This window comes from Spermophilus citellus (genome assembly GCF_964194105.1).
Source record: "Spermophilus citellus genome assembly, chromosome: 8".
Classification (NCBI taxonomy): domain Eukaryota; kingdom Metazoa; phylum Chordata; class Mammalia; order Rodentia; family Sciuridae; genus Spermophilus; species Spermophilus citellus.
Genome location: NC_138189.1, coordinates 66922757 through 66939570, shown reverse-complemented (window position 1 = coordinate 66939570; position 16814 = coordinate 66922757). Strand labels below are relative to the sequence as shown.

At 41.0% G+C, this 16814-nt stretch overlaps 1 protein-coding gene and 1 pseudogene across 2 annotated transcripts in view; both read left to right on the top strand.

Moving 5' to 3' along the window:
* HPSE (heparanase) overlaps positions 1-7702 on the top strand; it is a 36106-nt gene extending 28404 nt beyond the window's left edge. The window contains exons 11-12 of the mRNA XM_081304507.1: positions 129-275; positions 5819-7702. Of these exons, the coding sequence (XP_081160633.1) occupies positions 129-275; positions 5819-5978 (307 nt within the window). The 3' untranslated portion in view covers positions 5979-7702. The remainder of the gene's footprint in view (positions 1-128; positions 276-5818) is intronic.
* LOC308654686 (heterogeneous nuclear ribonucleoprotein A1-like) lies at positions 7410-9730 on the top strand (annotated as a pseudogene). The gene is made up of 2 exons: positions 7410-7492; positions 8751-9730. The product of its transcript is annotated as a heterogeneous nuclear ribonucleoprotein A1-like (transcript).
* Positions 9731-16814: the final 7084 nt, after the last annotated feature.

Below are 16814 nucleotides of genomic sequence, written 5' to 3'. Positions count from 1 at the left end.
AAGATGCTAATAGTCCCATCATCATTATGGATGCTGATACTTAGTATCCATGATCATATTTGTAATCAAGTTCTTAATTGCTTAAATAAGATAAATATTTTTATTAAATTAACCTATTTGCTTTTTAGCCCAAGGTATAAAGAAGGAGATTTAACTCTCTATGCCTTAAACCTCTATAACGTCACCAAGCGCTTGCAGTTACCATATAACTTATTTAACAAACAAGTGGATAAGTACCTTGTAAAACCTTCAGGACCTGATGGATTACTTTCCAAGTGAGTGATTTTCCTTGTTCATTTCACACTTTTAATGAACTTGATGGTGTTTATCAGAATAGAGAGTTTTGAGAGGGGGCAAAAAATAAAAAGTCAACTATTTCAAATTCTAACTGTTCTTAATATTCAGGGATACTTATGAATACAAGCGTAACTTACTCAGAGAGTCCAAAGTGAAAGATTTGAACACAAACCAGCAGTATCTTAGAGGATAGTTTGTATTTCAGAATAACTTGATAATCATAGTCGACTCAATGCATTTAGATTATTTCCTCTGAAATGACATAATTCTTGGTAACACAGTCTCTAAAGCAAAACATACCTATATATAATTGTTATTAAGTATGTGTGGGTTGCTACAAAATATCATACCATTCCATGTGAGCTGGGTGTGATTCTCTTACAGCATTAAAACAATTTTTTGTTGGTTAGAGTAAGACAAAATGGCTAGAAATGTATTGCTAATCAGATTACTTGAAGTTGGTTTTAAAACCCAATCACTGAATACATTTTATAAAAGCACATATTCAACAGAGTACCAAAGAATGGCTGAGTCTTGCAGAGCTGGGTATACAAACATTTTAAGATTCTGTCTTGTATGTGTTGGAAGGATCTCTTTTCATAGTGACTATTCTCATAGTGGAGAACAAAAAAAATGAACAGTTTGTAATATTACCATCATCTCCCATCTTCACAAATGCTATCTGTGTGATGGTTTCAGTGAGTATTAGCAATGGAACATGAGAAAGTACAGTAAGCCTGCTTTCTCCAAAGTCCTATCCTTCACAAACAAGCAGTATTTACATTGGGTACCATGCATTCCATTATTTTCCTCAGTGCTTCTTTTAAAAAAAGTATTTTTAGTTGTAGGTGGACATGATACCTTTATTTTGTTTATTTATTTTTATGTGGTGCTGGGGACTGAACCCAGTGCCTCAAATGTGCTACGCAAGTGCTCTTACTGCTGAGCTACAACCCCAGCCGCACAATGCCTTTGTAAATACTATAATTATATAACCTCTCACAGGAAAAAAGAGGATCTATAAGATCTACAGGTTTTCCCATATCCGTGTTTGTGTGTGTGTGTGTGTGTGTGTGTGTTATACTGGGAATTGAAGCCCTACCACTGAGCTATGTCCCTAGCCCTTTTTATTTTTTATTTGAGCCAAGGCTGGCCTTGAGCTTCCATCCTCTTTAGTTGCTGGGATTATAGGTGCTTATCATTGCACCCAGCTCCCAAGTCCCTTTCTACATGGTTTTTGTAGATATATTTAATGGGTTGCATGTTTTACAAAATACCATGGTTTACTTGACCATTTTCCTACTGTTCAAACCATTTCCCCCAATAATAAATAATGCATACTTTTCTCTATTTGCATTTAGATGCTTTCAAAATGAGTCCTTTTTAGCATATTCATGTCTGATGCTGATAAGGAAAAAGCTTTCTGAAATAACTAATGGTTGTAGAGGTGGAAGTGTCTTAGGAGACTCATCCAAGGCCATTCAGCTCAGTTTGGTTATTTGAGTTCAGTTGGAACCCACAACCTCCCAAAGGCAGCTGTGTTCTGTATCTTTACTTTGCTCTTAATTCTATTCCCTAGAACAGAGGTTGGAAAATCTACTTTATGCCTGTAGAGGATTCCCACATATGCAACCATTTTCTGGTAGGGGAGGTTGGCATGCACTCTATTAATTTTTGTTTTTACATTAATTGCCAACATTTATTAATTGACAATTACTAAAATATATCAATTTCTAGCTTGTGTGTGTGTGTGTGTGTTTGTACACACACACAAGTATGTGAATGCTGGGGATAGAACCCAGAGCCTTGTGCATGCTAAGCAAGTACAGTACTCCTGAGCTACATTCCCTCTAGCTTTTCTTTTAAAATGGATACTTGTGGGGCACCGTGGTGCACGCCTGTAATCCCAGCAGCTGGGGAGGTTGAGGGAAGAGGATCATGAGTTCAAAGGCAGCCTCAGCAATGGCAAAGCACTAAGCAACTCAGTGAGACCCTGTCTCTAAATAAAATACAAAATAGAGCTGGGGATATGGCTCAGTGGTTGAGTACCTCTGAGTTTAATCCCTGGTACTCCCCACCCCCCAAAAAATGAATACTCCAGCAACTCTGGGTTAGTTTTCTCCCTTAGCTGGAGTTGGATTAGAGTTGTCTATTTAGGTGGATCATTTAGTTGTCTATTTTTGGCTTTTTAGTTCTGCATTATCCCTTCCTGACTCTGTTGCCCTATGCCTGTCCTGCTGGTCTTGAATATATACTCTCCTTGGCCCCGGGCTCATTTGAGTTTGTCAGCCATAATCTGGGGTGATGCTAAATATCTAATGTTCCCCAGGTTAACTCTCACACATTTGAAGGATGATTGGATTGTCGTCTCTCCAAGCTAAATATGCCCAATTTCTTAAGTGATTTTTTGTTGTTGTTGTTGTATTTAGCAGACTCTGTTGCATTCTGATCACATATTTCATGCTTTTTAATTGGAAAACTGGTAAAATTATGGAAAATTTTTTGTTCTCCTCACTTTAATGAATACATATTACTTCCACTTTTCTTTGTTTATATTTTACAAGAAGAATCCCAGAGCTGGTGCATTGTGTAATCTCATCTATTTGGGAAACTGAAGCAGGAGGATCACAAGTTTGAGATCAGCCTGGGGAATTTTGCAAGATCCTGACTCAAAATAAAATTTAAAAATGAATGGTACAGACCCTGGGTTTGACCACAAGTACCACAAAAAGAAAAAGAAAAAACAAAGTATACCCCAGATAAGTTTGATGCGTATGCAGTATATTTGCTCATATTAATGACCTCAGAGACCTAAACAATGACAACCCTAAAAAATAATTTTTTTAATTGAACAACCTTTGTATAGTTCCTATTGAGAGTCCTGACTTATAAGTATTTAATTAATATTTGAGTGAATATATTTTTAATATAAAAGCAGTATTTTATATTTATCTCATATTTTTTTTCTGTTATCCCCAATTTTGTCAAATCTGTTGCTTGCTCATTCCCTACTTTATTTTTCCTGAAACTTTACAAATATGTCTTCTATTACCTTATCTTCATGTTACCATCCTCAAAATATGAAACAAGAGCTGGGGATGTGGCTCAGTGGTAAAGAGCTTGTCTGGCATGCATGAGGTCCTGGGTTCAAATCCCCAAGCACCAAAAAACAAATAAATAAATAAATAAATAAATAAATAAAAATGAATGAGCATACGAAACAAGCTGCTATCCTCAAATAAATACCTACTCTCCTTGCCCAGCCTGATGTGGAAATAATCAGCATACTTTAGGCTTACACTGAGTATACTTACAGCATCTTTTAGATATATGTATAATTAATTAAACAATATAACCTGATGGTATAAGTATCTTGCTATGTTCCTCAACTTCTAGCAATATTAATTCACAATGATCAGGTTAACCTTTAAGCGGAGGTAGTAAACTACCTTCACCAAAAGCACGTCTAGAATAACCAAAAGCATTTCTGGAACATTTGTGAGTAGGCATGCCAGGACCTTCATTTCATGCAGAACAGACTCTTAACTTCTATCATTTAGAGATATTTTTTAAGACCTATTTTTATCTGTGGTTTCCTGATGATGGTCATGAAATTTCCTCTCCTACCCCCATCTAAAAATTGTTATGATATAGATGTTAAAAAACAAAAACTGACACCTGTGAACTGACTTCAACTACAATGCAGGCTTGTTAGTCTTGGGCACAATCCTGAGTGTGTTACTGATGTGTATTAAATTACTGAATCCAGAGCTAAGCATCTAACCAGGTTATATAGAAACCATTTTTTCTTCTCCTTGGTCCTTAGTAATGACAAGGAGTGAGAGATCTTTAATAATGAAAAATATATAGTAATACTACTTGGAAACAGGAAAATATATATCAGTAGAGGATTAAGTAAATAAATTAATGTACTAATATCATGGAATCCTGTGTATCCAATAAAATGAGTGAATGAATGTTAAAATTTTCAACAAATATGAGGATGGATGAAGGGGAAAAGAATCAAGTTTTAAGAAAATATGTATACTATATCCATTTTTATTTATGTAAAATATGTCAGAATATACAAACAGAAATATGGAATAAATATACATCAAAATATTAAAAGTACATTTTAGCAAGTTACTTTTGCTATATTTATTTATCTGAATAATGATCATATATAATAATTTTATAGTGCTCATTGTATACAAGATATAGTTATAAGTGTTCTAGGTACATTACATACATTACATTTATGTTATAGATGTAATTCTGACATTAGTCTTCTAAGTTTTCAACAATAAAAAGTGCTAACTTGAGCTAGAATGTGACTCAGTGATAGAGTGCTTACCTAGCATGAGCAAGGCCCTGTGTTCAATCCTCAGCACAGCAAAAATAAATAAATAGTGCTAATTTTTTTCTAATAAAAAAGCATTTAAAAAAGATACAGATATAAGCATAATTTAGAATTATGAAAGTAACTATAAGTAGAACTAAAGTAGACTAAATTTTTATTCATTAATACTGTATGGCCAGGTGCCATGGTGCATGCCTGAAATCCCAATGGCTAGCTAATGCAGGAGGATCTCAAGTTCAAAGCTAACCTCATCAATTTAACAATGCACTAAGCAACTTAGAGAGACCCTGTCTCAAAATTAAAAAAAGAAAGTGCTGGAGATGTGGCTCAGTTTTAAATTTTAATGCCAATAGTAAAATACACAGAAAACATAAATCTTACTGTGGGTTAGCCAAATAAAATTGATTTTGTTCCACTATAGCAGAATACATTCTACCTGACTACCTAAGAAAATGAATGTATCCTTCCTGGGGAGAGAAGGGAATTATACAGTTAAATGAAAGTTACAAGTAGGAAATTTTATTGACTGTCATTTTTTATGTGGCTCACACCTGCAATCCCAGTGGTCCAGGAGGCTGAGGCAAGAGGATGGTGAGTTCAAAGCCAGCCTCAGCAATGGTGAAGCACTAAGCAACTCAGTGAGACCCTGTCTCTAAATAAAATACAAAATAGGGCTGAGGATGTGGCTCAGTAATTAAGTACTCTGAGTTCAAATCCTGGTACCCAAAATATGTGTGTGTGTGTGTGTATGTAAATATATACATATATGTTTACATATGTAAAGTATACACACACATATATATAAAAAATAAATTATTTTCCATCAGATACAATTGCCACAACTCCAGAAATGATGTCATATTTTTTCTTTTTATCCCTCCATTTTATTTCCTAGTATAGATTTGTATGTTTCATTTTCTGGAAAGGGACAGATGGCATTTCAGGCTTTATAGATCATATGGTCTTTGTTCCAACTACTCTTCTCTACCACTATGGTTAAAAGATAGATCACACCTCACTGACATAGTGTTGAAATACAAGTTATTTAACATAAGCTGCCACAAACAAAAAAAATTGTCTAAAAAAGATTGTACAAGTTTTGAAGGGGGTTACAGGGCATGCACAGCTTGGGTAACTCGGGTATATCTTTCCTCTTTGCAGAACTGTTGAACTCAATGGTCAAACTCTGAAGATGGTGGATGCGCAAACGCTGCCAGCTCTGACAGAAAAACCTCTCCGCCCAGGAAGTTCCCTAGGCTTGCCACCTTTCTCATATGGGTTTTTTGTGATAAGAAATGCTAAAGTGGCTGCTTGTATATAAAAAAGAAAAGCTGATTCTAGGCCTGAGATTAAATATTTCAAGTGTAATTGATAAGGGCTGGGGGTGTAGCTCAGTAGTAGCTCAGTAGAGCACTTGCCTAGCATGCACAAATTCCAGGACCAAAAACCAAAACAACAAACAAAAAATCAAGTGCATTGATGAATAAAGCGAAGCTCAAACTGTAGGAAGCAAGAAGATTCATTACAATTCAACTAGTGGGAGCTCCAAAGACACTGGGACACTATGCTACATTTAGCATAATATTTTGATCTCTAAGTAGAGCACTGCTAATAATAATAGCTAATGATACCATGTGCCAAACACTATATTTAGCACACTGCATGCACTATTTTTAAGTTTATTAAAAAATGTAGCCAGGTGTGGTGGCACACACCTATAACTTTAGCTGTGCAGTAGGATCACGAGTTCAAAGCCAACCTCAGCAAAAGCAAGGCAGTAAGCAACTCAGTGAGACCCTGTCTCTAAATAAAATTCAAAATAGGTCTGGTGATGTGGCTCAGTGGTCGAGTGCCTCCTGAGTTCAATCCCTTTTAACCCCCAACCCCAGTGTATATGAATGTTCCTAATATGGCCAAGAGACAAATAAGTGAAGGATGTATTATTAATTTTAAGAAAGTGTTAACTTGTTTTTATTTTTAAAGACTGTTAAAAGATTGTCACATTCTTTCCTTCATGTGCCATCTCTGTGGGCTCCCATGGGGAAGAGTTTCCTGCCACAACCTTGCAGTCATCTGTAAAATAGAAACTACCTATTTGCACCTTAACAAGAGATAGATTCAGCTGCTACTCTTTTTCTCTTCTGTTTGCCTTTGTCAGCAATCATTTGTGAGAGGACAGATTGTCAGATGTGAGTGTCAAAGTATGAACAATACAGAGGTTAAGGGATTATGTAAACTTCCAATGAAGTTTTAAAATGACTGTAAATGAGATTGATTTTCCAAAAGGAAAAATTTTAGATAACATCCAATACATCATAACCATTTGTTAATTTTTATTTTTTCTCAGCTGTTTTTGTTTCAGTTGGGAGACTTTGAGCTGCAAGTAACAGAGAAACCATGATTCAAATGGCTTAGATAATAAGGAAATTGACAATTCCATACAACAGCAAGTTCAAGTAGGGAAGAGTCTGTCTGGAATCCAGGTCCTTTCCCTCTCTCTGTTGTGCCATCTTTAGTGTTAGCTTTGTTCCTGGGCTTATAGCACGATGTCTCTAGCTCCTCCATGGATCCATTCAGATCTGGTAGCAACCAGAGGAAGAAAAACTGTTTTTTTCTGTAAAGAGTTGAAGAACTCTTTCTCAGAGGTTCTCCCAGTAAACTTTTCCTTGTGTCTGCTAATGTCTTATTGGTCAGGAATAGGTCATGTGGCCATTTCTCCCAGTCACTGGTAATAACCATGAATTGACTCTGCATGGTCCTCTTTGCAGTGGAGAAGGTTGTAAGAGTCCACAGTACTGCACAAAATAGTTGTGTGCTTTTTATCAATGGCAAAATGTATTATTTTCCCCTGTATTTTAATCCTCTTAAGGATTACTATTCTTTATATTTATGTCTATGAATGTTGCCTCAATAAAGTTTAAGTAAATTTATAAAGCTAGAACTTAAAAAGTTTGGATGCTTCAATACTCTTAAATTTTATATGTAAGTGGTTTTTATATTTTCACCTTTGAAATAAAGTAATTTTTATAATCTTAATATTCTTTAAATAAAGCTAAAGCCTACAGATTCCTATATTTGAAAATCTTGTTTTCTTCATCATTGTCTTTATAACTCCTGCCTTTATTAGTCCTTTCACATTTCCCAACACCAAAGTACTTGACTTTGAAAAAAAGGGCCCATCAGATCTCATCATATGTATTTAATCATGATCAAAGCCCTGTCTTGTCTCTTTTTTTATTTTTATTTTTTCCACTAATGATTGAACCCTAGGGCTCTCTATCACTGAGTTACATCCCCAGTCATTTTTATTTTTTGTTTTGAGGCAGAGTCTTGTTTCTTTTCCTTGTCCCCTCTTCCACTTCATAATACAAGTGTAAAATTAGGCCTTGAATTTATTCTAGGAATTACCTAGTTATTCACCCTGACCTAAAATTCTTAAATGGCTCCCCATTTCTTATACGCACATAAGATACTCCATAACCTGGCACCTGCCTATTTCTTCAGTCCTAACACTTGTCACTCTCCTCATGAATTCTGTTCTCCAAGCAGATATGAGTTGAGAAGTCTGAACCCACATACTCTTGCATATTTGCTCCCAGATCATTTATGCTGTTCTTTCTCTCTTCCTAACTATTCTAATGTCCTCTCCAGGTAGTGAACATTCATATTTATGAAGACCAGCTCAGACATCAATTTCAATACCTCAGTCATTCAGGTAGCTTTCATTTTTCTTTGCTTTCACAGCATTTTATATACTTACTCTGGCACTTATGATGCATTTTAATTGTATCCATAAGTCCGTCTCATTTGACTTGAAGCTTAGAAGAAACAGTTATAGTATCTTCATCATCTTTGCATTTCCTGTGCTTAGCACATTGTCCAGCACACAGTAACCAATCAGATGACTTCTTCATGACATAAAAGAGCATTCAAGTTTGAAACGAAGCTATGGTATTTTGATTTGGAATATTCAGGAAAATTTAACATTTCAAACCTAAGAAGGTGGTGTTTACTACTTCTTTAAAATTCTTTTAGGGATATGTTTGTTAGCTTACTCCTTTCTGCCCAGGGATAACACCAAGCCTCATTAAAGTCTCATATCTAAATCAGAGTCACCTAAAGAGCCTGAACAGCTGCAGGTGCTATTCATCAGAGGGCAGAGCTTCAAAACAACTGATGAGAACTGAGAAGCCATTTTGAGGCATGGGGAACACTCACGGACTGTGTGGTAATGAGACCCAAACACCTAGTGCTCCAGGGGCTTTGGGTTTGTCACTGTGGAGGAAGTGCATGCAACCATGAATGTAGGACCACACAAGGTGATGGAAGAGTTGTAAAGCCAAAGAGAGCTGTCTCGAGATTTCCAAAGACTGGGGCCCACTTAACTGTGAAAAAGATCTTTTTGTTGGTGGCATTAAAGAAGACACTGAAAAACATCACTTACGAGATTCTTTTGAACAGCTTGGGAAAATAGGAGTTTCTGAAATCATGACTTACCAAGGCAGCGGAAAGAAGCGGGGCTTTGCTTTAGTAACTTTTGATGACCATGGCTCTGTGGATGAGATTGTCATTCAGAAATACCATACTGTGAATGGCCACAACTGTGAAGTGAGGAAAGCCCTGTCAAAGCAAGACATGGCTAGTGTTTCATCTAGCCAAAGAGATCAAAGTGGTCCTGAAAACTTTGGTGGTGGTCTTGGAGGTGGTTTTGGTGGAAATGATAATTTGGGTTATGGAGTAAACTTCAGTGGTCATGGTAGATATGGTGGCAGCAGCAATGGCTACAATGGATTTGGTAAAGATGGAAGCAATTTTGGAAGTGGTGGAAGCAACAAAGATTTTGACAATTACAACAGTCATAAAATTTTGGACCCAAGAAGGGTGGAAACTTTGGAGGCAGAAACTCTGGACCTTATGGTGGTGGAGTCCAATACTTTGCTAAATTACAAAACCAATGTGGCTATGCAGATTCCAGCAGCAGCAGTAGCTGTGGCAGTGGCAGAAGGTTTTAATACTGCTAGGAAACAAAGATTAGCAAGAGAGAAGAGCCCGGTAAATGACAGGAAGATATAGGTCATAACAAATTTGTGAAATCAGCCAAGCATAGTGGTGTCTGGGATTCTGTGCTACAAAGAAGACATGAGTTAGACAATGCTCATGTGTATGGGCAAAAAACTCGAGGACTGTATTTGTAACTAATTGTATAGCAGGTTATTTCAGTTTCTGTTCTGTGGAAAGTGTTGTATTCTAACAAAAGGTTTTAATGTAGAATTCATTTTTTTTTTGCACCCATACTGTTGATTGCTAAATGTAATAGTGTGGTGAGCCGTTTCTTCGGACTGTGGTCGCCATTACAAGATGGCGCTGGCTCCGCTGTGGTCTGTGACAAACAACTCCTTATTTGGGAGAGTTGGCACGTGATCTTTTAACACCCTATGAGAAAGCTCCACGTAGCAGCTTTGCATTGGGGCTTGGGATGCTTTATTAAGGCTGGGAGGGGCGTCCGAGAGAGAGAAGAAGAAACATCAGGGGCCTGAATAAACGGCTGAAAGAAGATTCCTGTTGTTGCGTCTTCCTTGCGGGCAAGGGGTCGCGACAAGTGGTGCCGAAACCCGGGAACCAGAACTTTCAGCCGTCAGGGGTGGTGCACCGGTTAGTCCCAGGTAAGTGGGATCCGCGACCAAAGCGGGGATAGTCCCAGTAAGTGGGATCCGCGATCAAAGCAGGGTCAGCTCCTCTACAAAGAAAGAGAGAGCTTTATATTTTATTGCAGCTGCACTGTGTACTTTCACTTTTGTTTTCTGTGTTTCTTTTGTTGCTGTGTCATGGGTGCCGCATCTTCAAGTCCGCTTCTTCTGGCCCTAGACGGCCTGTTACGTTCCAAGGGCCTGGAAGTGAAACATAGAACTTTACAAAGATTTTTACAGAAGTTGGATATTGCTGCACCGTGGTTTGCATTTTCGGGCAGTCTTACTATACCTAGTTGGGATAAATTAGGCAAAGATCTTGACTTTGCTTCTGAGCAGGGCATATTAGAGGGCGGGGTGATACCCCTTTGGAAAATGGTCCGTAGTTGCCTCACAGATGGCAGATGTCAGGAAGCACTTACTAAAGGACAGGAAGTTCTAGAACAATTACATGAGGAGAAATCGGAGACGGCAGGAAGTGAGGTATCTCGGGAGGATGGAAGTGTGCGGAGCGTGAAACAGGGGAAGAGACGATTGTATCCAGATCTCAGTGCGCTGCGCACACCCCCATGTGAAAGTGGGTCAGAGGAAGAGGAGGATGAGGAGGAGGAGCTTGGGAGGCTGTCTCGCCAGCTAGGGAGTTTAGCTATAGGAGAAGGGAACAAAAATAAACAGGAGCTCAAGAAATGTGATCCTCCGGATCCACCGCCGTATGGCGGGGGTGTTTCGGGGAGAGCTTTCCATGCTCAAACATGGAGGGCTGTTAACGCTGAGATGGGTCTTGCTTATCCAGTTTTTCAGGATGATAATAGGGGAAGATTCCATGAGCCTTTAGATTTCAAAATTGTGAAGACTCTGGCGGAGTCTGTGCGCACTTATGGGGTGGATGCCGCCTTCACACTAACTCAGGTGGAGAGTCTGTCTAGATACTGTATGACTCCCTCTGATTGGGCTAGCCTTGTTCGGGCTTGTGTTTCCCCAGGTAAATATTTGGACTGGAGAGCATTTGTGCTAGAGGGCGCAATAGAGCAGGCCGCCCAAAACCATGCGGCGGGACACCCTCATTGGGATAAGGACATGCTTTTGGGGCAAGGTAGATTTGCTAATCAACAGACGGGATTCCCTCTTGAGGTATATGATCAAATTAATAACATTTGCATTCGGGCATGGAAGTCACTTCCAAATAGAGGAGAGGTATCTGGTAATTTGACTAAGATTATACAAGGCCCTACAGAACCCTTTTCAGACTTTGTAGCAAGGATGGTGGACGCTGCTGGAAAGATTTTTGGGGATCCTGATAGAGCCATGCCCCTTGTCAAGCAATTGGTCTTTGAGCAATGCACCAAGGAATGTAAAGCAGCAATCGCTCCTTATAAGAACAAAGGCATAGAAGCATGGATGAAGGTGTGTAGAGAGATTGGAGGACCTTTAACTAATGCAGGTCTTGCAGCTGCTGTCCTTCGGATTACAAAAGGGGGCGGTCCTGCCGCCGGAACATGCTTCCATTGTGGTCAACCCGGTCATGTTAGACGTGAATGTCCCAAAAAAGACAATTCCAAAAAAGACAATTTTACTGGACCTTCTCACGGTGGCCTTTCCAATGGCCTTCGTCTAGCGGGGTTGTGTCCAAGATGCAAAAAGGGGAAGCATTGGGCAAGAGAGTGTAGATCAGTGAGGGACATCCATGGACAGCCTATTTCAGCTGGGCCAAAAAACGGCCGACGGGGCCCTCGACCCCAGGGCCCACAAATATATGGGGCAGTGGAGAATGTCACACCCGAACCCGAGACATGGCCATCTCTACGCCATCCCATGAAACGCGGAGAGCCACTACAGGTGCCGCGGGATTGGACCTCTGTTCCACCTCCAGACTCGTATTAACACCTAAGATGGGAGTCCAATTGGTGGAAACTGAGTTTACAGGGCCTCTACCACCTGGCACTGTAGGTTTGCTAATTGGACGTGCATCCTCTATTTTACAAGGTCTTCATGTTTTCCCCGGAGTCATAAGTCCTGATACTGTAGGGATAATAAAGGTTATGGTGGAAGCTCCAAGGGGCATTGTGTCCATCTCCCCAGGGGATCGGATTGCTCAATTGCTAATTTTGCCTAGCTTACATAATCACTTCCCTGCTGATTCAAGGTCACGGACAGGGAATGAGATTGGTACCACCGGAGGGAATTGTGCCTATTTGTCACTAGATATGAGCAATCGCCCCACTTTGGAATTAAGCATAGAAGGTAAATCTATTGTGGGATTACTGGATACCGGAGCAGACCGTAGTATTATAGCACTTAGGGACTGGTCTAAGGGATGGCCAGTGCAGACTTCTGATCAATCCTTGAGAGGACTTGGATATGCCCAGGCCCCTCAGATCAGCTGTAGACATCTAGTCTGGAAGGATCCAGAAGGACATAATGGTACCTTTCAGCCTTATGTACTTGATTTACCTATCTCTCTATGGGGCCGTGATCTGATGAAAGACATGGGGTTCACTCTTAGTAATGACTATTCCCCAGTGTCTCAACAGATTATGCAAAATATGGGGTATAGGCCAGGTCTAGGACTAGGAAAACATTTACAGGGACGTAAGCATCCTGTACAAGGTCATCGAAAGCTTGACAGATTTGGTCTGGGTTTTTCCTAGGGGCCGCTGGGGCTCAAATACCCATAACATGGCTCACCGAGGAGCCTGTTTGGGTGCCTCAGTGGCCTCTTCCCTCGGTTAAATTGGCAGCAGCTCATGCTCTAGTTAAAGAACAACTTGACTTGGGTCACATCCAGCCTTCTACTTCTCCATGGAATACTCCCATATTTGTCATTAAGAAAAAATCAGGGAAGTGGCGCCTACTGCATGATCTACGAGCAGTTAATGCTCAAATGCAACTTATGGGGCCCATTCAAAGAGGGCTGCCTCTGCTCTCCTCGGTTCCTCAGGGTTGGCACATTATTGTTATTGACATTAAAGACTGTTTCTTTTCTATTCCTTTGCATCCTAAAGACTCGCAGCGTTTTGCCTTCACCCTTCCCTCGTGTAACCACGAGGAACCAGATCAAAGGTTTGAGTGGGTAGTGTTGCCGCAGGGAATGGCTAATAGTCCCACGATGTGTCAGATGTATGTGGGGAAGACACTCGCACCTCTCAGACAAAAGTATTCCTCCATCAAGATCATTCATTATATGGATGATGTATTATTGGCTGCTAAATCAGAGCAGACAGTTCATGAGGCCTATAAAGACCTAGTGAAGTTGTTAGCTCAATATGGACTGCATATCGCACCTGAAAAGATTCAAACAGGGGATTCTATTAAGTATTTGGGAGCAACAATTGGGTGTGACAAATTATGACCACAGAAAATCACCATACGAGCTCAGGATCTCCAAACTCTAAATGATTTTCAAAAACTGCTGGGAGATATTAATTGGATACGAGGATATTTACATATTTCTAATATTATGCTACAGCCTTTGTATACTACTCTTAGGGGTGATCCAGATCTTACTTCCCCTCGTAGCCTCACCAAAGAGGCTAGAGCGGCCCTTATGACAGTAAAAAAAGCTATACAACATGCTACTTTATACAGACTCCAGAGTGATAAACCTTTCCAGTTATGTGTGCTTGCCACTATGCGACAGCCTACTGGAATACTTACTCATGGTTTCCCTTACAATCCTCAAGGGCAAGGCATTGTTGAGCGTGCTCATCGCACCTTAAAGGAAACTTTACATAAACAAAAGGGGGGAATAGGTGCTGAACATACTCCTAAAGAACGCCTGTCCTTAGCTCTCTTTACCATTAATTTTTTGAATTTGGATATTCATGATCGCTCTGCGGCCGATAGACATGTGTCCCCTCAGCCCTCTGTGATTGGCTATGTTAAGTGGAAAGATGTTCTTACGGGCCAATGGAACGGCCCCGACCCCGTGCTGACATGGGCACGAGGATCTGTATGTGTTTTTCCCCAGGATCGCACGGAACCGTTGTGGGTCCCTGAACGCCTGACAAGAAGAGTCTTGACGTCGGCTAACCAGCAACAGGAAATACCACAGCAATCCCGTGATGAGGATCTTCATTCTGCTAAGTGCTCTGGCTCTGGTGCTGATGCCGATGACACAGATGACACCAATGCAGTGGTGGGCAGTGGCACGGGCTTGGCCAATGCCAATGCCGGTTCATGGTAATTCCAGTGTCCTCCCCACTCTTTTCTCTACCTCATGTGAGATGTCTGCTCCCTGTGCCTCTCCTAGAGGGGACGTGGATAGCATTTTTAATCAATCTCAAGTTAATCTCACAGGAGTTTTTTGTTTCAGCCTTGGGAACACTCATTGTATTAGTCTTAAGACCAAGAATTTGACTAACTGGGAGGACCCATTGCGGTCCAGTCAGGTTTCGGGGAGCATTCTCAGTGCTGTGCTGAGCCAAGTAGTCTCAGGGGAACAAACAGGCTCAAGAACCCCCGCAAATAGCTCTGCTTTAAACACAACTACCTTGGCTATTATCTCCGAGGTACTAATCCCAGTGCCTCCTTCTTCTAATAGTCTTTATAATGCCACCCATTTTAAGGCCTCTCCTTACTGTACCCCTAATCTTGGTTTCCCCCCAACATTTACGCCTTGTCAGGATCATTCTTGGGAGCAACGTCAAGTTGCTAAAGGTTTCTCCCTTTCCCCCTCTCTTAAGAGGTATGTTTATAACTTTAACAACAGTGTCAACTCCTCTACAGGAGTGGGTTGGTCCTGGTTTCAATGGCTGATCTCCAATGAAAAGGGGGCTTCAGCTGATATTTCTGCACTGGCTCAATTGCTGGGAGCCAAGAGTTGGCTGGCTAATGTTTCTGGCACTGTTAGGGAGAGTGAACGAGGTAAAAGACTCACATCTGTTTCGTTCAACTCTCTGTTATATAATGCCGCATTGCCCCCTGCAATGGTCTGTGTCCAATCCCCGTTCTTACTCCTTTTGGCTAATGACACCTCGTCAGAAATGCTGGATTGTTCTAATGTTACCTGTCTCTTATCTGAGTGTTGGAATGGTTCTTGGACTGTAGCGGTGGTTATGAAAATTCCAACTTTTGTCCCTATCCCAGTCACTGCGGACCCTGACGAATTCCCCATTGTTGAGCTACTTAGAGTCCGCAGGGATTTTGGAGTCACAGCTGCTATAGTGACAGCCGTGGCGGTATCTGCTGCTGCAGCGGTCACGGCCGGAGTGGCCATGGCCAGTCAAGTGCAGACTGCTGCCACCATTAATCAAGTTGTTCAACAAACTTCCACCATACTTGAATCCCAGAATACAATTAATCAACATATTTTGTCAGGGATTTTAGCTGCCAACCAAAGAATAGATTTACTCCAAGCTCAGGTAGAAGAATTGGCTGATTTGGTGCTTTTGGGCTGTGTTGACCAACGTGCACATTTATGTATAACCTCTGTCAGATTTAATGATTCCAGGAATGCCTCCCGTATCATTGGCGAATACTTGGCCGGAAATTGGTCCATGGCAGCGGAAGACATGATCCAGTCTCAACTAACCCAGATAGCTGTCTTGAACAGTACCCATGTCGATCCCGTAACTTTGGGTCAATTCACCGATTGGATATCCTCTGCCTTTTCCTTTTTTAAAGAGTGGGTGGGGGTAGGCATTTTTGGTGCAATGTGTTGCTTCGGTATGGTTCTCTGCTTGTGGTTTCTCTGTCGCCTCAAGGCCCGCAATGCTCACGATAAAGCTATGATCATACAAGCTCTTGCAGCTTTAGAAAATGGCAACTCACCTCAAGTTTGGCTTGCGCAAATTAAACAGTAAATCTTTGACATGGTCGTCGCACCCCAAGTCTTACGGACATTGCACTGGGATCGACATGTCTTTCCTTGTTATTCTCTTAGTGTTGGAAAGCCCTTGCACTCTGCCGGCTTTCCTACCATTGCACGCAGATGGGTTTCCACACTAGTGCTTTTCTATCGCCTTAAGACCCGTGCCTTTCTTTTAGGGTGTTATCAACTTGCTTATCGTTGTATTTCTATACAGCCACAGTTCAGCCTTAGCTATCCCCCTTCGTCCACCATCGTCACGATACAGGATGCGAGGCAAGGCACTGCACTTGAGTGATCCTTGAAGTGGACCTCAAGGAGAGCATGTCCTATTGTATGCGGGTTAGACGCGTCCACGCCCCGTCCCACGGAGAAAAGCGTCGGCTGATATGGCCTCAGATCTGGGGAAGGCGCCTCCTTGGGGCTGAGCCATACTATGCAGCCACTTCTGCACAGTGGGATAGGACCTCTACTCTCTCCTGTGTTGTTCTTAGAAAACAAAAGGGGGAACTGTGGTGAGCCGTTTCTTCGGACTGTGGTCGCCATTACAAGATGGCGCTGGCTCCGCTGTGGTCTGTGACAAACAACTCCTTATTTGGGAGAGTTGGCACGTGATCTTTTAACACCCTATGAGAAAGCTCCACGTAGCAGCTTCGCATTGGGG